This window comes from Saccoglossus kowalevskii, chromosome 21 (assembly GCF_978046115.1).
Source record: "Saccoglossus kowalevskii chromosome 21, keSacKowa6.1, whole genome shotgun sequence".
Classification (NCBI taxonomy): Eukaryota; Metazoa; Hemichordata; class Enteropneusta; family Harrimaniidae; genus Saccoglossus; species Saccoglossus kowalevskii.
Window position 1 is genome coordinate 17,917,765 of NC_140661.1, and position 25,845 is coordinate 17,943,609.

At 36.0% G+C, this 25,845-nt stretch overlaps 1 protein-coding gene across 1 annotated transcript in view; it reads left to right on the forward strand.

The window, feature by feature from the left end:
* The window catches only part of LOC102804963 (inositol hexakisphosphate and diphosphoinositol-pentakisphosphate kinase 2-like), a 62,988-nt gene that overhangs the window by 21,550 nt on the left and 15,593 nt on the right, over window positions 1–25,845 (forward strand). Inside the window, exons 10-21 of the mRNA XM_085495148.1 lie at window positions 2,915–3,001; window positions 3,846–3,921; window positions 4,086–4,284; window positions 6,795–6,920; window positions 7,070–7,191; window positions 10,187–10,299; window positions 11,382–11,448; window positions 11,963–12,104; window positions 12,834–13,057; window positions 13,365–13,607; window positions 14,270–14,503; window positions 15,010–15,133. Coding sequence (XP_085351274.1) covers window positions 2,915–3,001; window positions 3,846–3,921; window positions 4,086–4,284; window positions 6,795–6,920; window positions 7,070–7,191; window positions 10,187–10,299; window positions 11,382–11,448; window positions 11,963–12,104; window positions 12,834–13,057; window positions 13,365–13,607; window positions 14,270–14,503; window positions 15,010–15,133 — 1,757 coding nt within the window. The remainder of the gene's footprint in view (window positions 1–2,914; window positions 3,002–3,845; window positions 3,922–4,085; window positions 4,285–6,794; window positions 6,921–7,069; window positions 7,192–10,186; window positions 10,300–11,381; window positions 11,449–11,962; window positions 12,105–12,833; window positions 13,058–13,364; window positions 13,608–14,269; window positions 14,504–15,009; window positions 15,134–25,845) is intronic.

A 25,845-nucleotide genomic window follows, 5' to 3' on the forward strand; every position in this document is an offset into this window, starting at 1 on the left:
AAAGTTGAAGTCATACCTTATTCGGCCGACTTCCTGTCACTTCATCTTCTGCAACTTCAGTCAGTGGACAATTTATAACTATTGCTAGGGCTCCCAATAGGGGCGTAATTTGACATATCAAGTCTGCGGGGTAATAGGTGTTCTAGTTTCAATCAACACTTATCCTTGATTGAGTGTGAGGTAGGTATGGCTTCACAATGTAAAATGTCAAATTATCACCAAGGTGAGTTTAACACTGTATAATCCATAATGACGCACATTTTTTTTTCTCTTATAATTCTGTTCCATGCTCTCAATTTTACTTTAAGTCTATGGCAACTGAAGAATTTAGTTTGTTATTGATGGTGATATGAGATATTTTTTTTTGTTCTTCCCCTATGTCTATTGGTTTATAGGATTGAGCTGAGATACATCATAAGTCTCCTCGGTCGAGGTGATGAATCAACAATTGAGAAATTGTTAGCTGCGTGTAAATACCAAAAGTAAGAACAAGTTGTTACTTAAAACGACTTGCTGTGATTTGCTGTGTGTCCAATCGTTTTTCATATTCCATATTAACAAATTAACTCGTATGGTCTCGGACAGAATGATTGTTTGTGTACATACGCTTGTAGCTGAGAAATATAACAACCCATTTCACTCACATGGATCATGTCAAATTCACAGCATCGTGAAATTCTTAATATATTTTTTATGTTCATGGACAGCAAAATTCTGCTTAGAGGATTGTTGCTGGTCCAATTATTTTCCGTACCACATATTAACTCGTATGATCTTCAACAAATTGATTCGTGTACACCTGTAGCTAAGACATGTTAAAAAAAATTCCATTTCATCCACATAAATCATGTGAATTAAACAGCATCGTAAAATTCTAAATATATTTTTCATCTGCTACTGAGATTTGCTATGTGTCTAATTGTGTTTCATGTTCTTTATAAATTTGTATGGTCTCACACAAACTGAATGTTTGTGTACAAACACATGTAGCTGAGACATATCATACGCACGAATCATATCAAATTCACAGCATCGTATATTTCTCAAATTTGTGGACAGTGAAATTCTGTTACTGATTACTGTGTGAGTTGAAAGTTTCATTGTATTACACAATGCATATGTCTACATTACCCAGGGTAAGGGGTGTCCATGTTTGCCAAAATACAAACAGTATTCCATGATCATGTCGTTTTCACTTTGTTTCACACATATTCAGGAAAGATAAACTAGAATACATTTTTCTTGAACAAAAACGGCAATCTGCTAACTTTGAAAATGTAATTCAAGCCATATTTCATAGGCTAAAACACAGTACACAGAATAGCACACATCATTCCATATATATTATGACCAACTTCTTTCCAGCGAAAGTATTTCTTATTGTTGAACACCTGGACTTTAGATAATCATGTGATTGCTGTAAAATTGAAGAGATACTGAATAGACCTTCAACGCAAATGCTGAGAGAGCTATGCGATTCATTTTTTGCCCCTTAAATGGTGTTTCGTTTGTTCGTGTCATCGAGTCCACTGTTCTCTTGACCTATGTATAACCATGGACTTTGGATCAGTGCACATGATGATGGGAAAGAATAGTACACTTTTTAAGGAGAAAATACAAGCTGTGTGGTTTACTCATTCTCAACAAAATCGTGCTGGCCATTTTCGTGTAAGATCTATTGCATATGACAGGGTCATCTTATACCCAGTAGTGTATTCATTTATCTTCTAATTATATCAAAATCATGTCATTAAACTTCCACAGTCAAGGTTAAGTGTATTATATATTGTCAATACATATTTGCTTTATTGGTAGTGCTTAAACCATAGAAAAGTGTCTGCAGGCAGAATAAGTCATATTTCAATAATCCAGTACGCAATTAATGATATTTTTGATTCATGTGAGCTACTGGAGATGTGCCTTCTAATAAAGTAAATACATCTAGTCAATGCTACAACATTTAAAACTATGCTTAGATAATAATAAGATTACATTAGAATTGATTAGTACAATACAGTATACACATATATTGTAGATAATGTTGCGCGCCTATATTTTCCACTGTTTACTATCTACACTGAATACAACAATCAGTTTTCAAGCTAAATACATGCATACACAGTTCTTGAAATGTTTATCCTAAATTCTGACCTGTGCAGCATTGTCAGATCGTTTTTTTCTCTCCAACAAAGTAGCATAAAATTCTCAAGAACTTCAGTGAGCAATATTGTCTCATTGAACTAAAAGCATCCAGTGAAAATTTCCTTTGACCATTAACAAATTAATATTTTTTATTATACTTTAATTGTTATGGCTTTCCTATCAAACAGATTTGTATATATTCCTGTTTCTACTTACAGTTGAATGAAAAATGTTATTGTAATCTCTAAAATATCTTTATACTTGACCTGAACTGACCTTACTTTCCATACATTTCTTCACCTTACTTTTCGTATCTTACCTTTACCTTACATACTTACCTCACCTTCCTTGCTTGACCATATCTTACCTTAACTTTCCTGATCTTCCAGACCTTACCCTTCCATAATTTACATTACTTTCCAAACCTTGCCCTACCTTACCCCCTTACCATATTTTACCTCCTTACCTTACATTATCCTTTTTACCTAGCCTTACCATACCTTATTTTTTACCTTTCATACCTTACCATACAAATGTACCATACCCTGCCCTAGCATACCTTACTCGACATGGTCCAACCTTACCTTGTGCATTCTGTTCTGTACCTTACTATACCATGCATGCCATGCCATACCATATCATACTGTACTGTACCACACCATACCATATCATAACCTGCCAGTACCATGCCTTACCAAATCATTTTTCCCATTTGCTTTTACACTGCAGTTGTATGTCGGGTATATTGAAATATATATTTATTTCGCTCTAGGATGGAGTTACGCTGCGTAATCGGTGTCATGCGTCATGGAGACAGAACACCTAAACAGAAAATGAAAATGGAAGTCAAGCACCAAAAGTGAGTGATTTTTTACATGAGAATTGCCACCAAAATACAGCTGAAATGAGACAAGTTTCTACCTATAAAAGAAAATTCAGAAACAAATATAAATTTTACATTCATGAATTTCATCGAAATAACCTCAGCCTGGAAAATAATCTGGCAAAATCGTACGTTTAGGAAAACATACCTTCAATTTCCACGGTTTACCATACACATTACTGAGGTGTGAACAAGTAAAAACATTGAAATACGCTTTTAGTATAGCTAATCAATGCTAACATTAAGGAGGGTGGTCATCGAACTGTGCATGTGTGATATAAGTGTTGATAACATTGATTTTCCCACAATCCAATGCACTCTTCAAATGTAAATCACAAGTATGAGGTTTGACCTAGGCGCGACTTGCACTAATTACTGCTGGTGACTCCTTTGATACTTTCCAATAACCTAAAAAAATTATAATTAAAGCTTGGTAATGCCTCAGTTTGTACTTGTTGATCTACACAATAGTCACCATCTTTGTTTATATGAGACCTATATATCTCATGCATGCCTGGCATGTTGACTACCACCCTTTATAATTCTATTTTATAACCCACAATATAGTGTGCACTTTTCCACAATTGTTTTAATCGATAACTCGAAACAGTGTCATATTTTGTCTGGTTGGTCCAAAATTCAATGAAAATTACAGAATATGTGAACAAATTTACCCAAATTTGAGTGGGGAACAAAATTTGGTGCTGAAAAGTTAATTCTACATGCCTATTATTTATCAATCGTTACACAGATGTGATTTATTATTATATCTCTCAGTGGTGATAATTTACTTAGATTTCCATGTTTTTCAATTCACCAGGTTCTTTGAACTATTTTCAAAGTATAGTGGTTACAAGTATGGTAAAATTAAATTGAAGCGACCAACACAGTTACAGGTATTGATATATATTTGAAGCATATTGGTGTTCTGATTCAAACCCTGTCCTATTCTGAATATTATATAATGGCATAACCACATAAAACATGCTACAGACTGAAATAAAGTGATTAAACGACACTATGACTGATGCAACTTCGTCTTATGTTGTCTTATTTCCAGGAAGTACTTGATGTAGCCAGGTTTCTACTGGCAGAACTGAAAACCAACCCTGATGAAACAGAGATAGAGGAGAAAAAGAAAAACTTGGAACAGCTGAAAACTGTTTTAGAAATGTATGGTCATTTCTCTGGTATAAATCGCAAGGTGCAATTGAAATACAAACCTAATGGACGTTGCAAGCTTTCCAGTAGTGAAGATGGTAAGAGCCTGTTCTCAAATGTTTTTGTAAACTCGCCGGTTGGGTAGTAGTTGTGTACTGGACTCAAGATCCATAAGTGCAAAAGATTAAACACAAATAATAGGTGAATCCTGGGTGGATGTGCCACAGATTCAATAAGAAGATCACGAATGTGACTTTGGGTGAACATTGTTATAGTTTCACTTGGATTAACCCTTTGCGCCCCAATGCGGCCATATACGGCCGCTTATTTCTGACCAAAGATAACCCAATCCGGCCGTAAAAGGCCACCCGTTAATGCGCTGTCAAAATCCCAATGCGGCCGTAAACGGCCGGTATTTCATAGATTGAAACAGAAGTTGATTCTGATCTCCCATGATCTTTGCATGAAAAAATAAATTGTTGATGAAAATAATTAGAAATACAGGTACGTTCAGACTGAAAATTATATACGAATTGTCCTCGTACTTTTCTTGTACAACGGGTTTTTCGGACGGTGTTTGTGAAGAGCTGTGACAATTTGCATAAATAAACAAACACAGCGGCATGTTTGGTGAAAGTTCATTTATTCTACCGCAGTTTTTATCCAAAATAAACGCATAATACATATAAAATTTATATTCATCTGAACTGGAAACATTATTTAAATAAATTACCTATATAAAATGTTGTTTTTCCTTGTTGGCGAGTTTTTAATGTCGAAAAATCAGACTGTCATCGCAATCAGTCTTGCGTGCCAGCAGAGGTCAACACGTGAAAATTGCCGTAGTCGCTGGTTCCGTAAAAAAGGCATCCCAGTTTCGTTGCTATTTTTCACTGCAAGTCCTTATTTCGCCTCTGTTGTATTTCCACTGGATATCCATGTATTTTTTTCATTCACAGTGTTCAAATATCGCTTTAAAATGGGGGTTTTAAACGGGAATATCCAATGACCTCTGTAGGCCAAACGACACTGTCATCAATTACCGTTGGTTTGAATATTTAAACACAATCACTGTGTCGTTGCCCCGGTAATTCCCGCCCTACTGTTCCATATGTATATTCCTAATAAAGAATCCTGCCAAATAAGGAATACTTCTTTCGAATATATGAATAAATTACACACTAATTTGACTGTGGCGGGAATATGCAAGGTTTTTCAGTGGTTGACAGACACGATCATTCAGTTGACCTCCACTGCGTATTTGCATTTGTTTGTAAACACAGCTGACTTGTAATCGAACGAATTAAATTCCTGTCGAGTATTTTTGGATTTTTTTTGCAATTATTCACAACTATTTGTGTGATACGTTTAAAGTTTTAACTCAGTGATGAATTTCCAAACTGTGAGCGAACAGCAGACTACGGGCCCCAGTACCGGGATGCAACAACAACCGGCCGACTCGGAGCTGTCATCGCAAACTGATCGTGACGCAATTCTGATATTTTTCGATGAGTCTGATTCAGACACTGAGTTTGAAGGCTTTACAGTGGAAGAAATAGACGAAGGGAGATTGAGATGTGAATTGCTATGCCAAAATACCAACTGTGGCAGTGGCAGTGACATCGGTACTAATGAACTGTTAGACTTGTTGAATGCCGATGCCGACAGTGACTCGGACTCTGATGCCGATGACATCGCCAATACACCAAACATCTGGTCAAATGAAAGGACCGACGTGAACATTCCAGCACATGACGACCAGTTTTCAGGACCAAGACATGGTGTTGGTTTCGACGGGGAACCACTGGATTTTTTTAAATTATATTTTACGGACGATTTTTTTGGATTTGTTGGTCGGGGAAACAAATAAATACGCTAGACCATGGTTTATAGTTCCATGGCTAGACATAGACAGGAAGTTACCGGGCGCGTAGACCGGCATTGGTATGAAACGGACAGAGATGAAATGAGTGCCTATTTCGGTGTTATCATAAATTAGAAACCAAGTGAATTGGAAATAAAATGTGTGTTTTTTTTTTAAATGAAATGAAACTACAGTGTCCTAATCTTCTTTTCCCTGTGTACATGTCAACCTACCTGGCTCACACTGAATTGGTAAAAAGTTTTGGGTAATGGGAGTACAAATATGCAAATTAGTAATGGGCCCTGCAACATTGTTGCAACAAAGTATCTATGGTGTGCAAAGGGTTAAGGGGTTTGCTTGAGATCTGATCAGGACGAAGCTGGGTTCTTTGGTATGAATTTTGATGATTCAACTATAACAGACTTGATGCCCAATTTTCTGTAAAATTTCCTTAAATTGTAGTACAAGAACATGCTTTCAATTATTTTCTCAGGTTACTCAGATGGATTTTATTCAAATACGACAACAAAACATAATATATAAGTTGTAGATGGTTGAAGATTATATGAGTCGTCATTGTCATACAAATCATTAAACCCTAATATGTATGTGCAATTATTTTTCAGAGATGACAGAGTGGTCAGTTGTTGATAAATCTTGACCACACCCATAGCAATAATTCTCAACCTCCAATCATTGAAATTCGTTTACTTATCACTTCCTTGCTTCTATGATTTATTTTAGAAGGCAAGAAGCCAGAGCCTTCATTGTTATTAATATTGAAATGGGGCGGTGAGTTAACTCCTGCTGGCAGAGTTCAAGCTGAAGAATTAGGAAGAGCATTTAGATGTATATACCCTGGAGGCCAAGGTATGTATGGAAATGTCAGAATGATTAATTCTTTGTGATTCTGTATCTAGCATGTTATAGAATTGATCAGACATTTATACACATCATGTTGATCATTTAATGCTCTAAGGTCCATCTCATTATATCTATCTTTCTCATTTCTTTTAAAGGTGAATATGCTGGTTTTCCTGGTTGTGGTTTGCTACGTCTCCATAGTACTTACAGACATGATTTAAAAATTTATGCGTCAGATGAAGGCAGAGTACAAATGACGGCTGCTGCGTTTACCAAGGTATTTAACATTGATGTGGTCGTTACTTATGAACATTTTATAAATTAGTAATTATATTTGCACCATATTGGGTCTTGATGTAACTACTGAGGTATGTAAATGTGTCGAAATGGGCGTAGTGCTTAGTGCTAGTAGCACTAATCCGAAAAAGTACTAAGATCTAGTGCTAAAATGGCACTAGATCTAGCGCTAAAATGGCACTATATCTAGTGCTAAAACAACACTAGATCTAGTGGTAAAATGTACATAGTGCGAGTGGCATTGATATCGCGTTGTCAACGACGTTGAGACATCCCGTAATTGTACGAAAATAAATTAATATTTACGTAAAATTGTTGTATCTTTCATTCATTGAAAATGTGCTGCAGTGGGAAAATTGAGAATGTAGAGGAATGTCATTGTCCATGTTTGTAGTAATAGACCTTTGAAACAACACGATAGGCCAGGAAACTAGCTCCATGGACCGTGAAACTGTGGGTCAAACTTCGCAATTTTTACAAATTGTGAATAGATACACTGTATGAAGTTGTATTGTGTGGAAGTTTGTGTTTTCAGCTTCGGTGTATGTAAACTTGTAACTTGTATGTAAATGGTGGAATTCAGCGTTCATTTTTTGTTTAAATCACTAACATGCCGTTTTATTTCTACTCGGTGCCACACTCAATGAAAATAGATCTTCAATGAAATTATGATGCCATATATCAACTAAATAAAATGTTGTATACTCCTAGTCTAAGTCCAGGGTCCCTGTAAAGCTCGGTGGATTTTGTGTGTACGGCGACCTGTGAATGGGCATGTAGCTCAGTACCGCATGGAACCAGACAAAAAATGAACCATTGTCTGGTTGTCATGACATTGACCTTTGCGAGCATAATCAACCAATGGATTCACGCAATCCTGTTACATTGTACCATGGAGGTACTAACGAAAGGAGCCACAACGCCTCTCAAGTGGCCATTTAAGCCTCTTAAGTGGCTTATTTCCTTTTCTTTCAACCCAAGTTAATCCTGAGGACATTGTCTAGCTCATCTTTGATGTCGATGATAGTTTGAGATTGCTTACACAAGTAACCAGTTAGCGGAATATGATATAACCTCGCCGATTTTTTTAACCATATACCGGTAGTATATGTCTAGACACTTTCTCAGCAATAATATTTTCTAGGAGTCCTTGGGATTGTTTGTTGTAGACTCTTGAAATCTTGTTCTTGTTACAGTTGCTAATAATTAAAACATGTGATATCTGTGAAGTTACAAGTTCGTCTGTTGAATTTCCGGTTGTGAAATGCGTATTTTAACCCTTCACAGCTAAACAAACCCAGTGCGCATATGTGATGACCGTAGTTTCATAATGCGCATATATTTTATGGTCACGTTAAAAAAAGGGGCAATTTTTCAGCAGTTTTTAAATATTTTTTATTATTTTGGCGTAATTTTTCAGACATTTCAATCTTTCCTGACGTCTAAAATAGTCTATTTAAGTTTTTATTCAAGAGCGTGTTTATTGTTACTTGCGTGAATGGGTAAGCTTCGATTGGACAAAGAGCTGTTATCACTGTAAACAATGTTAAATTATTCTTCGAATGCTCAGTTCATCATTCGATAACAACTATTTTTTTATTTGAAAAAAAAATCCAAGCTAAAAGGATCGTACTACAACATCGGCAAATCTCTTCCGCGTTGTGTTCAACATATTTAAATGAGCTATGGTGATTTGAACACGTTGGCATCCTCCAGCATTTTGATTGGTTAATTAGCGATTTTACCTTTTAGCTCAACTCATGCAAAAGAAACATGGCGGATACCCATACAGCATCGAGCGTTTATATGCAATTATAAAAATATTTGATGATTATTTTTTGAAATTTTGAACCCCAAATAAATGCCCACCAGCCGTGAAATCCCCAGGGCGATTTTTCGGATGGGCGAATTTACGGCAGAATATAAAGAAAGTATTATTATGGACATCTCGCGCATATTGCCGATGTTTTATACTGTTTGTAGTTTGCATATGAAAGTGGATGCCCCTCCTATTATTCGACATCGTTGACAATGCGATAACAGTGCACATTTTAGCACTAGATCTAGTGCCATTTTAGTGCTAGATCTAGTGTCATTTTAGCACTATATCTAATACTTTTTCGGATTAGTGCTACTAGCACTAACCACTCGCACTACGCCCATTTCGACACATTTACATACATGGACTACTATAATGAAAAGATTAGCAATACTTGCTGTCTGCCAAATTGTTTATTATTAAGATTGGTAATAAATGCGTAATTATAATGTGGCAACAAAGTTATTTAAACATCTAATATGGAGCTGTGGGAATTCATTATTCTTGTTTTGAATCACTACCATCAGAATTAAACAAATTTAGTTAAATTTAGGGACATTTAGTTTTATATTATATTTATATTTAATATTTATTTCACCAAATAATACAAATGAATACAGACAATTCAAATGACAATTAAATAGTAAACAGAAAATGAAAAAAAGTAAAAGCGAAAACTTAAATTTTAATTTGGTGAGGATCACAGAAGTAGTTCTGTTGGACTAATTGAGTCTGACCCTGTAATGAATAAATTTGCTTGACCTGCATAACAGCTAACAACATCTGACGTATTTCATAGTTTAAACATGATTAGCCATTACCCTAACTAATGAGTAATTAATTAACATGCAAATGAAATAACTGAAGAAAACGAATAAATATTTCAAATTAAAAGTTATTTCATAAGAATATTAGATTATGAAACTGTGAAATCAGTATTAATTTTTTGTCCATTGATGTAGTGGATAAAAAACAAATGACGAAAAGAAGCACATGTCAAACAAATGGAAAGAGTTAAGAGTTAACAGGTTTCTTGAAGGAATAGGCGAATGTAATGATGTAAAACTATGACATCATTTCAATGTGACATGACATCGCATTTATTAATAATGTATAATTGGCAAGCTTGTCTGATGACTTCATTCAATTGTTTCAGGGCATGTTAGCTTTGGAAGGTGAATTGACACCAATATTGGTTCAAATGGTCAAGAGTGCACATACTAATGGGCTGTTAGATTTTGACAAAGACTCCTCATCGCAGCAATCCAAGTAAGTGTGTTCATAGTTGTACCACAGCTGTCTTGAATTGACGTGGCAAGTTACCATGATCAAAGTCATGACATAATTGAGTTTTGCATTCCTAAGTTGTTAGTCTGCTATGCAGTGTAACAGTGTCAATCTCACAAGCATAGGAGAGGGGAATTTTGTGCTACACACCATCAAGAATAGACATTTTTAGACAGAGATGTTAGTGTGCCATCATCAAATGTGTGGATTTTTTAGGTTTGCATTCAGACATTTAGGTTGCCTTGGAAAATATATTTTTTTGCTTATTAACACTGATGAATTGAGAATATGCATGTGTGTGGTAGTGCTATTCATACGTAATTTAAAAAACAGTTAAGGAAATCTATTTACAGCAAGCCCAAAATTAAACTGAACGTGAAAACTGCTATCCTTTGGAGCATTGCAAAATCCTTTTGAAGATTTTTGACAGGGTTTGTTTTGGCTTTGCATTTAACCATTGAAAACTTGCATATCGAAAATACTATTGTAACTATATTTGATGGGGGGGGCAAAATTAAAATTAAATTGTAGGATTGTGTTCGCATAATAATTAATTGCTTTCAAGTGTAGGAACGCTTCATTTTCGAAATATTTCATACAATTTCTTCACACGAAATCTGGTTTTGAAAATAGTTTTTACAGAGAAGCATTGCCAATAAACTCAAACGATCACAGACACGATCTTCATTCTGCAAGCAGCTAGTTTTGCCTTTACATGAAAACTGACAATTTTTAAAGTGTGGATTATCAATAATCAATAATTTCAATTTTATCCATTGTAGTATTTACCTTATATACCTACATGTATGTATTCAATGTATTTACCTAATATATTTAAATGCATTGCGGCTTTGAGAGCAAGCTCAGCTGACTTTAAGCCACCTTAAACATAGCTTAATTTGAGTTATGCTCACACAGTAAATATCAATGAAATAATCATTAGGTTTGATAAGCAATATTAACTAAATTTTGTCTAGTTGTTAAATTATTGTAACGGGAAAACCACACAATACCCTCACAAACCCTCACTGATAATAGATTCATAAGTTTGATTTGCACTTCAGAATTAAAGAAAGACTCTACGAGATGATGGGTAAAACCAGTAACTTCACTGATGAAGACATTAATAAGGTATGTCTGCTACAACATAACTTGTACAAAGAAACTATTTGTGTGTTGAGAATAGAATGGGAACTATTGTATTTGCTCTATTAGAGATGTATCTTGATTAAAAGTGCATATGAACCAGTAAATGCTTTTGTTGTGTACTGAATTACTATAATTTTACTCATTTTGACCATTATAACCACCAGTGTAAATACAGTGTGGTCCATTGCACTTAATGTTTTTTCCATTGAAAATTATCTTAGTTGCAACATATGCTCAAAATTTCAATAGACGATGTCATAGTGTGATTCTGCCTAGTTACAATCTACCATTGAGAAATTTCTTAGACAGCAAACTTGCATGGAGTTATACTACATGTATTTGTTTTTTGAGCATGGATACCTGACAGTGACATATCACCAGTTGTTAGAACAAAACAGATCAATATACAGAGTAGCAATTGCCCCCCCAAAAAACCTATAACAACATGCTCCATGCATTAATAGGATTTACCCATTCAAATGTCTTTTTTTTTCAGCTTGCACCAACAAATGCCAAGTCACTAATAGATTCCTTGAAATTGGTTGGTAACCCATCAAATAAATGCGAAGAAGTGTATAAAGGCATTAAAAGTCTGATTAACCAAATCCAAGATAGGAAACAAGATCCGAAGTATAAAGGTAAAATACTCAGCAATTATAAATTGCACCTTGGACTCTCTGTAAATTGTAGACTGGCCAAGTAGTGGCAATCTATTTGTTTTATATGATAATTCCTTGAAGAACCAGTTTGTAGTTCTCGTCACGTTTTTGAGGTGATAAACATGCTAATGAGTATCATTGATTGTAAGCTGCCAACCAATAAAAAAAAAATTGTTATGGATCTGACCTGTTCTACTATATAATAACGTGTACGGTACATTTTTCTGACGCATGAATCCACGCGTACACTTTCCTTGTTTGGAAGTAGATTGTTAAATGACCGCTTACTAAAAATATGTTTAACATGTAGTTAACATATAAATTATAATCTCCTTAAATGGATGGATAATGGAGAAATTAACTGCAAAATATGAATTTATATAAGTGAGTCTTCTAATTTCAGCTTGATTTGTAAACAATAGACACTCACTAAAGTTAGGACACTTTGTTTATTTGTCCTTTAAAGCTACATTGGAGCCTTGTGAAGTTGTCTAAAGGATAAGAACCCCTAGTACATTCAAAATGAAATGTGTGGGAAAAGTGAGGCAAAGCTAATTTTAATATATCATATTTTTAAACACATTTCATGTTTTCAGCTTGTACTTGTTTAACATATTTCCAAAGTGGGAATGCAACTTTGAGTTGCATTATCATAGCATTTGTAAACTTTCAAAATGTCATAATATTTTACTTTTATCCCGCTGACAGATACCATTTTGTACCATAATGAGAGTCTAGAACTGATGTTGAAAAGGTGGATGAAATTAGAAAGAGATTTTAAAAGCAAGAATGGTGAGTTTGACATCACGAAGATTCCTGACATTTACGACTGTATCAAGTATGACTGCCTTCATAATAACACTCTAAATCTCAAGAATACGGAAGAGTTATTTGTGTCAGCGCAAGCTCTGGCTGATGTCATTATACCACTGGTAAGTAAAATATTATAATAATAAAAATAATAAAAATTTGTTTACATATAAAAAAAGCTTGTATGATAGTACAAATATACAATTGTGAAAATACATCATACCACAAGTTCTATAGTTGGCTACCAGAGAAGACGAATATTGTCAATAATAAAATTTAAATAAGTGGGCTGGTAGACTGGTATAAACAAGAAGTAAAACACAATGATCTTCTCCTGTTAATTTTGTCAAACATTAATGAACATCAAACTGTTGCTTTCAACCACAGAATGCTTTTATCAATTTTTTTTTTTAATTTTTTTTTTTTCAGGAATATGGTATTACTGCCAAAGAGAAATTAGAACTTGGTGCTGGAATCTGTCTGCCTTTGCTTCGTAAAATAAGAACTGATCTGGAGAAAAATTTGGAAGATGAGACTGTACATAGATTAAATCCTAAATACTCACATGGAGTGTTGTCACCTGGCAGGCATGTCAGAACCAGACTGTATTTCACAAGTGAAAGCCATATTCATTCTTTGCTGAATTGTTTAAGTCTAGGAGGACTTTGTGATGTAAGTATTTGCCTAATTTGATGACAGTAATTTATTTATTCATCTTGGGGTGATTGTACACATCGGTTGATGCAATCCTGTACTGCCTGAGTGCATACTTTTTGGTATTCTCTGATAGCCTTATTATTAATATACAGTCTTTTCCTGATTGTCTATTTTGTCACATGCCATGTACATTGCTGCTGTGTACGATGTAAACCACCGGGGGTAATAAAAGTATTTGAATGTGACGTAAATATGATGCAAAATATTCAAATGAGGGTGGAGTCTGTAACATGTACAAATGCATGTGTAACACTTTCAAATATGTCCATACAGGGTTTGATGGATGCCCGGGATATTTTGTTTTTTTTTGCCAGACGTATAATATAAGAAGCATGTCAGAATGGAAATACAGTGTTTGTAGATTGTAAACTATTTCACCAAATCAATGACCCACTGATCCTATTTGGAAATCAGCAGGGCTCAACTTCGCTGTTTTTAGGGCACCTAATTTTTAGACTAAAATTTCGAAAAATGCCTTGGACTGAGTGAAAGTACTGAAACACATCAAAGCATTCAGATTGGGCATCTAGGCAATTGTCTCCATGGCCTCTGTGCATTTGAGTCTTCGAAATATTCTCTATATATGCTCTTAATAACTTCTTTTTTTGTACTGTCAGGAAAATGATGACCAATGGAACAGAGCAATGCAGTACCTTGCTGCAGTCAAAGAATTGAATTACATGACGCAAATAGTTATCATGTTGTATGAAGATCCCAATAAGGACCCTGCATCAGATGAACGATTTCATGTAGAATTACATTTCAGTCCTGGCGCTAAGGGTTTTGAGGATGATGACACTACTTATCCGACTGGATCTGGATTCAGACCAGCTGGCAGTAGTAAACTGAAGGTAGAAAAAAATATTTATGAATTATACATTTACTTGTGAAACTTGAGAGAAAAATGCATTTTTATTTTTGGAACTATTTGCACAGGAGTTACATGTATATACATTAAAATCACTTGTCATAAAAAAAATTCCAATAATTTATATAAACCAGCACCAGAAACTCATTGCCATTTTGTGAGCAAAAAAACTAAAGATATGATGAAATTTTCACTGTTTTTGTGGATGTTTGACTTATTTTGTTTTTGTTCAAAAAAGTATTTTTTTTCTTTCTTTTTTTAGGATTATATTTTTCATATGGGTATTGTGAAAAATAGCATGAATTAAAACTATATTGTAATCTGATATTTTAAAAGTCCTATGTAATATAAACAATTTACATTTTATAGCCATGTATATATATGTTGCTATTCACAGTATGGGACCCGTCAAACATGTGGTCACAACGACCATCTCCTTTTGATGGCAGCCAGCTATTCATGCATATTAATAAGCTATACCTTCAACAGATTCCAAGTGACCTGGATACAGATAGTTCATCAGATTCTTTTCAATTGTCGGAGACTGAGGATGGTCTCGTTGCCTTGCCTTCATTAAGCGATCTAGCCAGACTAAGAATATCAGCAATATCTGGTAAGAACTCTCCAGTACGTCGTTTAAAACATGGCTTCTGTTCGGCACCGGCTACTGGGAGATCTGGTATGTTATTACATCACTGTGTGTAGTCTAATATATGCAAATCTATTAAGAGTCACCTTTTTTGATTGGCTACAGTGACTGATTTGCATATTGATTCTTTATATGTTTCTATTGCTCAGCTTCCATCCCCAATAGCCAATCAGAATACTTAAATCTCTATAAGGCTCAGACAAAAACATGTTTCTTGGTCATCAGGCTTTTTATTTTAGAAAAACAAAAGAGAAAGACAATTACTAAAACTCAAAATAAAAGCTTACAGATTTTGTATTAATTTTAGAAAACATCGTCCAAATACATTTTTGGGAATAAATTGACCGGAAACCTTTTTCTGGGCCTGATAGACATGCATCTTTAGACTCTTCAGTGATGTTCCACAAAGTTAGTTAGGTGTGTTCAAGAAAAATCAAATTTGATTTAAATTTGTTCAATACTAAACACTTTGTATTGTATACAAGTTGTGTTTTTAATTTTGTGTTTACTAATTTTGGAATATCTATTTGCATGACATTCATAGAAAGTTTAGTTTGTTTTAATACAATGATATCATTTCAGTTGAATTTGAATGTTGTTTCTCATTTCCTGGTTGCTGAGTGGCCTTCTTCTCCACTTTTACTATTTTACATTCAAAATGGCCGACCTCTCTAAAACTAAACTTGCTTTCTAACTTGTCCTTTTAGGTAATAAGGTATACTGTATTTGCTGTAGCTACAAAATAAGGATGTATTGAAAATGATGTCAGTCAGTTTAATTCAAAATTGGTACATACATGGACCTTGAAGCTAGTTATTTGTTATTCAGGTCAGATTCAAAATGGCCTACTGGCAGCCATTCAAACTTTACCCCTACATTTTACACAAAGCATGCATTTGTTACAACTTCTGATTCAAAATAGTTGACTCACTTTTAGTTTTATTTACTATTGAACAACTGGGAGTTTTTTCTGTATTGATTCATACTGGTTGGTTTCTCTGGAATCAAATCCTATTATTTGAATATGTTCACAACCATTTTTCAAAGATAATTGATCCTTCTAATTAATTTCTATTTGTTTCGATTTTTTCTGTGTCCATATCAATGTTCAAAGTTATTAATATACAACTCTGCATTTGTTCATAGCATCTTTAATTCCGCTTCTTGTCGTAAAACAAATGCAGCATTTACTTTTTAATTGCTATTTGGAATTATTATTATCTGTCAGTCTCTTTTATATCTTGGTGGATTATCTGCAAATCATGATTTATTTTTATGGGAAGAGAAACAACATGTCAAACTAACTTGATGTCTTAATTTGTTGATTTTATAATACCAGATCTTTCTACTGATTTATTGCATGTGGTGTTTTAACAACACTAATTAGTGTGTCATTAATGTAATAATGATGATATATCTTTGTATTGTGTGTCAGAATTAATTAACTATATATTTTTTGTTATTATCCACATTATATATGCAAAATTATTTTCCAATTTTGCATTCAAAAGTGGAAACTGTCCCTAGCTGTTGGCATTGTATTGGTCAGACATGAAAAAGAAATATTGACTACCGTTATTAATTATGCTCCCTGCTATATCGATAATTAAACACGTCTGGACCAATTTAGTTCAAAATTGGTGCATTACATTATGTTTTTAATCAATGTTACTGTGTGAAACCTTTACATTAAACTATTTTTTTCACAATGATTCATATAATTTCAGTTGTCAAAGCTCTGAAATTAATGACATTGACTATGCCATTTATAATGACTTTTTTATTTAATCAATTCTACCCTATGTTCTACTATGTTCTATGTAGAGAACTTAATTTCCCTATTTCTGTTAATTAAGTTTAGGGGCACCCCTTACAAGGTCAGTGGATGGTAAGTTAGGAATATGTCATTTGTACATATTTAGATCACATTATGTAATAATACCCTAGGGTGGGCCCTACTGGTATGTGTTGGATCAACCTGTCAACTTCGACATGATTTGTTGCAATCTGTAGTTGCACTTCATAGGACAAATCTGATGCTTATGTTGCTATGCCAGTCACACTTTAATAAGCAAAAACAATATTTTAAGTTTGTAATTTTATGTGGTGTCAAATACCCACTAATTCACGATAGTATAATTCCATTCATTGAAAATAAAGACTAAGATGTCTGTTTAGTGAGGACAAAAAGCATGATTTTCATTTACCTCCAATAGAGCAACGCCATTTTACTGATCTAGACCTGTTCCATAGATACATGTAATATAGAGGCAGATCTGCTCACCATCCGTCACACCAAAGGTTGGGCCAACCACGAGTGCTAACACATTCTTTCCGTGACTGCAGCTCAGCACATGCACTTATTGGTTCTGTGATTTAGTTCTTACTGCACTTGTGAAATGAAGCCATCCATTCATCACTTACCTTGTCAGGGGCATCTCTGAAACTTTTTAATCACTGAAAGTAGAAAACTGGGCAAGTGCAAACCCACATGCTTATTAAGTTATATATAAGTAAGGGTAATGTTTTACTCGTTTATTAACAGTAATAATCTTTTTTTTTTGGGGTGGTATTTCTTACTATATGCAGATCAAATAATATTTAATTGGGAGGGGCATATTTTGTGTGTTTTTCAATCAAATATAACAAATACTAGGATATAATTTAGTAACTATAGATTTATAACTCTGTTAATAGATACATTTGTATGGCAATAATATAGTGTTATACTTCATGTATGTATGTATGTATGTATGTATGTATGTATGTATGTATGTATGTATGTATGTATGTATGTATGTATGTATGTATGTATGTATGTATGTATGTATGTATGTATGTAAATTAGCATACACACGCTGGTACATCGCTCTCCTGGTAATTCGATTTTTCATCCTTTTATAGGTCAGTTATTACACCTTATTTCATTGCACCATTTTTGTAAATACTTTCCCGTTGAGGTTGGTGCATCTCTTGGTTGTTTTGGCAAAATCTTCCCTGTTTTCAGTTGTTTTAGTTTTCTCTGTTTGTGTTACTCGTCAAGAGGCCTGCCAAGATGGCCGCCTCCACGACGAGTACACGTGTCAACCCCTTTGCTGGGCTGACACGAAAGCATGGAGTCAAATGCATGTCACTGGATGGCGTTAAAATTGAAAAATATGTTGAGGCTTTCTCACTGCTTTGTGGTCCGGAAAAAATTGTTGCAGCCTCTCGTGCTAATGGCAGCGTAATTGTTTTCTTTAATTCACTTGAATCTGCTGAATCTGTGTGTGCATCTGGGTGTGGAATTGAGCACACATTTATTACTGTACAACCACTCGTAAAACCCGCAACGAAAGTCGTGCTATCTGGTGTACCCCCGTTTATACCCGACTACCTACTACAAGAACAACTTTTACGGTATGGTAAAGTAGTCAGCAAAATAAATACAATTCCACTAGGCTGCAAAAGTCCCAATTTGAGACACGTTAAAAGTTTTCGCAGACAAGTATACATGCTGTGCGATCAGGATAAACTAGAAGGTGTGCTTAATGTCGTTTTTGAGGAGCGTACTTATCGCATTTATTTGTCAACGGACGAAATTATCTGTTATAAATGTCACAAAAAAGGCCACACTCAACGTAACTGTAGTCAGATTATAACACCTGTACCTACACCCGCAGTCACTAACAATACAAACCCACAAACTGAAGTTCAAAACGATAACAAAAACGCAAATCAAAACCCAAACCATGATGATAACACTCCCCCAAATGATATGCAAACCGATAATGTTACAGATAGTGAAAACAGCACAATCGATACTATACAAAACGCTAATATACGTAAAGAAACAAATATGAACGAAGCGATCGACACAACGTCATCTGAACCAGCTCAAAACAAACAATCTGCCACGCGTTCAGTCCTTTCTAATGCAAATGATGCCACCCAAAATGAGTGTGTCAATGACATTACACCCACACCGTCACTCATTCAAACAGACCCGCATTCCACTGAAACAATTGACACAACCACTCGCTCAACTGAAGCTCAACCAAACGGCTCAACAACTACCACTGGTGCGGCGGAGGTACAAACCCTCTCCGCTTTTCCTCTCTCTTACGCTGCTGTCACTGCAACACCCATTGATGTCTTTGACAGGAAGCAGACCTCATCATCCTTTCCCTTTCACGACATGGACGATGTAGAGTCTGTCGCTTCTGACGTGTCAGATGTGTCCCAATTTCTCCAGGAGGAGAGTGCAGCTGATGTAGAAGTTTCTCTACTTCCACACGACTCTTTGCAGAAATTTCTAGACGAGTCCTACAACTCAAAACATCTTATGGAACAAGCAAGCCAGTTTTGTCCTGACCTCCGCTTACTAATAAGATCGCTAACTGATTTCCGCAAAAACAATGACTTGCCGTCCAAGGAAAAGGTCCGCATCCAACGACTATCCTGCAGAATCGCTAAAAATATTGGGATCACGAGAACACCAGTTGAAAACAAACGGAGCAATGAAATCCTCGATAAAAAGCGTGGTATTTCTACTACCTGTAGTAGAAGGTCAAAACGAGATAAACAGTAAATTGTATCAACTATAATAATGGACTCTCCACTTGTGACGTACCAATGGTCTATTTGTTGTTCTCATACTCATCCATATATGAGTCTTAGTTTTATTATATTATTTATTGTTCCAATAACTGGTTCTATGCTCTTCATAGTCATTGCTGGTCAGATTTTAACATCTGTCTTCTTGCCTACATTGTGCTACTTAATATCCTTATTTGTCACATTCATCAAATCGATTTTGGGGAGTGTTTTCACAGTTGAAACTCTGCTCTGCTACTAGTCCTTCAGGTATGTTCACTATGGCAACAATGCTTCTGGGGTATTATCTGTACTGCTCAGTCGTTGATATTATGAAATCAAACATGCAGATTGCTCTTGCAGTCGATATTCAACTATCCTCCATTATGTGTATGACAATTTTGCCAGCTATGTTCGCCATAACAACAACGTTCGAGCTCTTTGGGTATTGTCTACTCTGTTCATGGTTTAATAATGTAAAACCATGCCTGGAAATTAATTCCGTAGTTGCTATTCAACCCTTTTGTGTTACATCAAAGTTTGTAACTGATGTGTCAACTATCACCGTGGCAACAATGTTTGTACTCTGTGGCAATTTTATACATTACTCATTGCTCAATACTATATACATAGTTTTCGGTTTCACAGCTGACTTTCAACTATCCTATGTTACACCTGAGTGTGTAACAAATGTACAAGCTATTGTCACCATGACAGCAACGTCGTTATCTGGGCTGTGTCTATATCACGCATCGTTTAATATTTTAAAATCAAAATTGAAACTGGTTCTCATAGTTGGGTTCCAACTATCCTATGTTACACCCGAGTGTGTAGCAAGTGTACAAACCATGTTCACCATAGCAACAACGTCGGTATCTGGGCTGTGTCTATATCACGCATCTTGTAATATTTTAAAATCAAACTTGAAACTGGTTCTCATAGTTCTGTTTCAACTATTCTATGTTACACCTGAGTGTGTAACAAGTGTACAAACCATGTTCACCATGGCAACAACATCGTTATCTGAGCTGTGTCTATATCACGCATCTTTTAATATTTTAAAATCAAACTTGAAACTGGTTCTCATAGTTGGGTTCCAACTATCCTATGTTACACCTGAGTGTGTAACAAGTGTACAAACCATGTTCACCATGGCAACAACGTCGTTATCTGAGCTGTGTCTATATCACGCATCTTTTAATATTTTAAAATCAAACTTGAAACTGGTTCTCATAGTTGGGTTTCAACTATTCTATGTTACTCCTGAGTGTGTAACAAGTGTACAAACCATGTTCACCATGGCAACAACGTCGTTATCTGGGCTGTGTCTATACCACGCATCTCTTAATATTTTAAAATCAAACTTGAAACTGGTTCTCATAGTTGGGTTCCAACTATCCTATGTTACACCTGAGTGTGTAACAAGTGTACAAACCATGTTCACCATGGCAACAACGTCGTTATCTGGGCTGTGTCGATATCACGCATCTTTTAATACTTTAAAATCAAACTTGAAACTGGTTCTCATGTTTGGGCTTCAACTATTCTATGTTACACCTGAGTGTGTAACAAATGTACAGGCTATTGTCACCATGACAACAACGTCGTTATCTGGGTTGTGCCTATATCAGGCATTGTTTAATATTTTAAACTCAAATTTGAAACTGGTACTCATAGTTGACTTTCAACTATCCTATGTTACACCTGAATGTGTAACAAGTGTACAAGCTATTGTCACCATGACAACAATGTCGTTACTTGGGTCTTGTTTATATCATACATTTTTTAATATTCTAAAATCAAACGACCAGACTTTTTATAAATACACATCATACTATAGCCACGCTTATCATAGTGCCGGCTCTCTTTTTAAGGTAGCTATCCTGCTTTATAACTCGTGTATAATCAGACACGAAATAGCGATTAGCATCATGAGCCACCCCTTTGTTCTGTTTAACTTTCAATACTGCCAGTTTGAACTCATCTGTCTCTGTGCTAGCACCTGCAAAACATGGAATAGTCGATGTGTCTTGATCCAATGTTTTTTAAATAACATTCATGAATTGGTTTTTCCTGGTCTTGTTCTCTGTTTCGTACATGGCTGATGTATCTGCGCTGACATGGAACGTCCATGGATGTCGTGACGCATTTAAACGCTACCAACTTTTTGAACTTCTCAAAACCAATCATTCAAGTGATTTTTGCTTCCTCCAGGAAACACATACAGAACCTGCTGATGAGGCCCAATGGCAAGTAGTATGGAGAGCCCCCATATTCTTCTCCCATGAAAACAGCCACTCTGCTGGTGTAGCTACTCTATTCAACCCAAAGAAAAATGTCAGTGTTATCAATACAAACAATGTTGTTCCCGGACGCCTCCTACACATCCATGCGGAAGTAGAGGATCTGCCAGTACACCTTATTAATGTATATGCGCCAACCAATGGTGTAGAACGACTTGATTTTTTTAAGTTATTAAAACATCTCCTAAACAGTCTAAATACTGATCCAGTGGTCATCGGGGGAGACTTCAATTGTACCCTAAATGCTGAAAATGACAGGGCAAACAGCCCAGAAACCCATTTACCATCTTCCAACTTACTGTCCAACATTTGTCGTCGATTCAAACTTGTCGATGCATGGCGCTACCACAATACCACAACCAGACAATACACCTGGAGTAGAAATGAAAGTAAATCTCGCATTGACACTTTTTACATTACCAAGTCCATTGCCACACGAATTAAGTCTGCCACTATTCAGCCTCACTTTAACTTCTCCGACCACCGCCCTGTTACACTCTACCTTTCATTCACTTTCACTAAAAATCGTAATCCAGTCTGGTGCTTCAACTCTAGCCTCATTGAAGACGTGGAGTACTGCAATATAATCAGAGATTACTGGTCAACCTGGAGAAAGGAAAAATACCGTTTTAAAACAATTCAACTGTGGTGGGATGTGGGAAAACTGAAAATAAAAGACTTAACCAAACAATACACTGCTAAGCTACACACAAGCTTCAGACAGACTAAAGCTCATATGCAAAGTGAAATTAGCGCCTTGGAACAACAAGCACAGACTAACCCCAGTCTTACAAACCAACTCAAGGAGAAGCAAACACTATATGAAAACTTGGTAAAAAACGAAGTCCGGGGAGCAGCCATAAGATCCAGACACAGGGTTCTTAATGAGAATAATGCTCCAACATCCTTCTTTTTCAACATTGAAAAACAAAAGGGGAGCAGGAAAATGATGACACAGCTGCAGAAACAAGATGGAACCATCACTGATAGCCCCCATGAAATGAGACAAATAGTAAAAGATTTTTACACAGATCTATTTTCACCTGGCCCTATGTCACAAGAATGCCAACAGAAATTACTAACCGGTCTCCCTCAACTTGACGACACATTAAAATCAGACTGTGAGGCTGAAATTACATTTGACGAACTAACATCAGCAGTCAAACTTATTGCAGTTGGTAAGTCCCCAGGTGTTGATGGTCTCCCTGGGGAATTTTACAAACACTTCTGGTCCACCCTTGGTACTGATCTTTTTGAGGTTTTTCAGACATCAGTTCAGTCTGGTGAACTACCCATTTCTTGCAGACGTGCTATCATTACACTTCTCCCTAAAAAGGGAAACAATAACCTGCTAAAAAACTGGCGCCCTGTTAGTCTATTGTGTGCTGACTATAAGATCTTTACAAAAGCACTGTCTCTTAGATTGAAACCTGCATTAGGCAACATTATTCATGTCGACCAAAGTTACTGTATACCAGGTCGACAGATTTTTGATAACATCAGCCTAATGCGTGACGTCATCGCGTATGCAAATAAAAACAACATAACACTGGGTGTGGTCGCTTTAGACCAGGAAAAAGCTTTTGATCGTGTACACCATGGTTACCTTCTAAAAACTTTGCAAGCCTTTGGTTTTGGTGAGCAATTCATCAAGTTTATTAAACTAATCTATACACAAACGGAATGTCTTGTTCGTGTAAACAGCTCACTGACTACACCTCTTCCATTCATGCGTGGCATACGCCAAGGTTGCTCCCTCTCTGGGCAACTGTATGCCATTGCTATTGAACCACTGCTTCACAAAATTAGAACCGAAAGTGGTGTACACGGTCTGCAGCTTCCAAATTCAACACAAACAACCAAGCTCACCGCATACGCTGATGACGTCAGTTTCTTTCTAAGTGACAATACTGACTTCAATAGACTACAGGACTGGTTGAGCATATACGAAAATGCCAGTAACTCCCGCATTAATTATGCAAAATCTCAAGGTCTTTGGGTTGGAAGCTGGAAAACGAGGAATGACCACCCTTTAAACATAAATTGGAACAATGTTGGCCTCAAATTCCTTGGAACTTTCCTTGGCAATGAACTCTCATGGGTAGAGAAAAATTGGTCAGACATCATAGACAAAACAGAGTCCAAGTTGGATTGGTTTACCAAATATGCGTCCTCAATGTCGTACAGAGGGCGAGCTTTAGTTGTTAATCAACTGGTCGCCTCTAAACTAATACACAAACTTGTTTGCCTGTGTCCCCCTAAATATATCATTAACCAGACACAAAAGCTGTTTCTTGACTTTTTTTGGCAGGGGCGCCATTGGCTTCCAGCTGAAACAGTCTACTTACCTGTCTCTCTTGGTGGACAAGGACTTATTCATCTCCCAACACGTATTTCCTCTTTCAAAATACAGTACATCCAGAGATATCTATATCTTGACTCTAACCACCCATGTTTCACTTTTACCTCCCATTTCCTCAATGAAGTAAACAATCTGAAATACGATAAACAATTATTTATTACAAATGTCCCATATTCTTTTATAAACACCCCCGAATACTACTGTGACCTATTAAATACTTGGTCCTCAATAACAACAATAAGGAAAGATATGCCAACCACATACAATAAAGTATGTCAAGAACCCCTCCTATATAATAAACTAGTCCTACACCCTATCCAAAATACACCACTTACCTTCACTCACTTCCGTGATGCGGGTATCACCAAAATTGGTGACCTTGTTTCATCCAACTCCTGGTTAGACAGTGATGCGCTACAAAATAAAATAACAATCTATTCAAAAAGACTGCTAAATATAGCGCTAGATATATCTCGAAGAGCAATCCCCGCAAAATTCCAAGAAATTATTGCTAATTACGCTGAAAATGACACCCAAGATGCAGAAATCCGCTACTCGTTGGAACTAATATACAGAGACGATGCAGATGACATTATACTGAACTGCCCACTGTACAAGTTCACCAAGGGGGCCATTTATAAACACTTGATACATGCAAGTCAACTGTCAAAACACCAGAACAACTACAACATTTGGACAGATATTCTTTCATTACAGAACGCACATACACCCATATACAGCGACTGCTATATCACACCGATCACACAAAAAGATGGAGACCTTCAGTGGCGCCTCCTGCACGGCGCTTACCCCACAGGAGGGTTTCTACTAAAATCAAAATTACAAACCACTGACAACTGTGCATTCTGTGGTGAAAAAGACGACCTGATTCACACATTCTGTGAATGCATCAGACTCATTCCACTTTTTAATATACTCAAAACAATTATGCACAGGCTGACTGGTCATAACAACATTTCTTTGGCACACTACATTCTCGGGCCACCAAGAAATAAAACAATCACAGATATACATCGTCTGTCTTGTTATTTATTTACCTCTGTGAAAGCAGCTATACACATCACCCGCTTTAACAAAATCAGAAATTCACCACAGAATAATGCAGTGCAGTGCTTCAAATCCCGTCTGAGACGCAGAGTCAAGGATGAGTACAACTACCACCTACTGGTGAAATCCATGGACCTATTCCAAACAAAATGGTGTGTAAATGATGCTTTGTCTACACTGAATGGACTGGAACTACAGTTCCCTGACTATATTGAAGATGGCTGAACTAGATGGAAACTACTGGCAAAGGGACAAGCACACGCGTTATCATTAATTTTCGTACTCGATAATTACCAATTTTAATTTATCACTACTATTTGTACTTTTGATTCTCGTTATATTACTTTGAACATTTCGCACTTACTCGC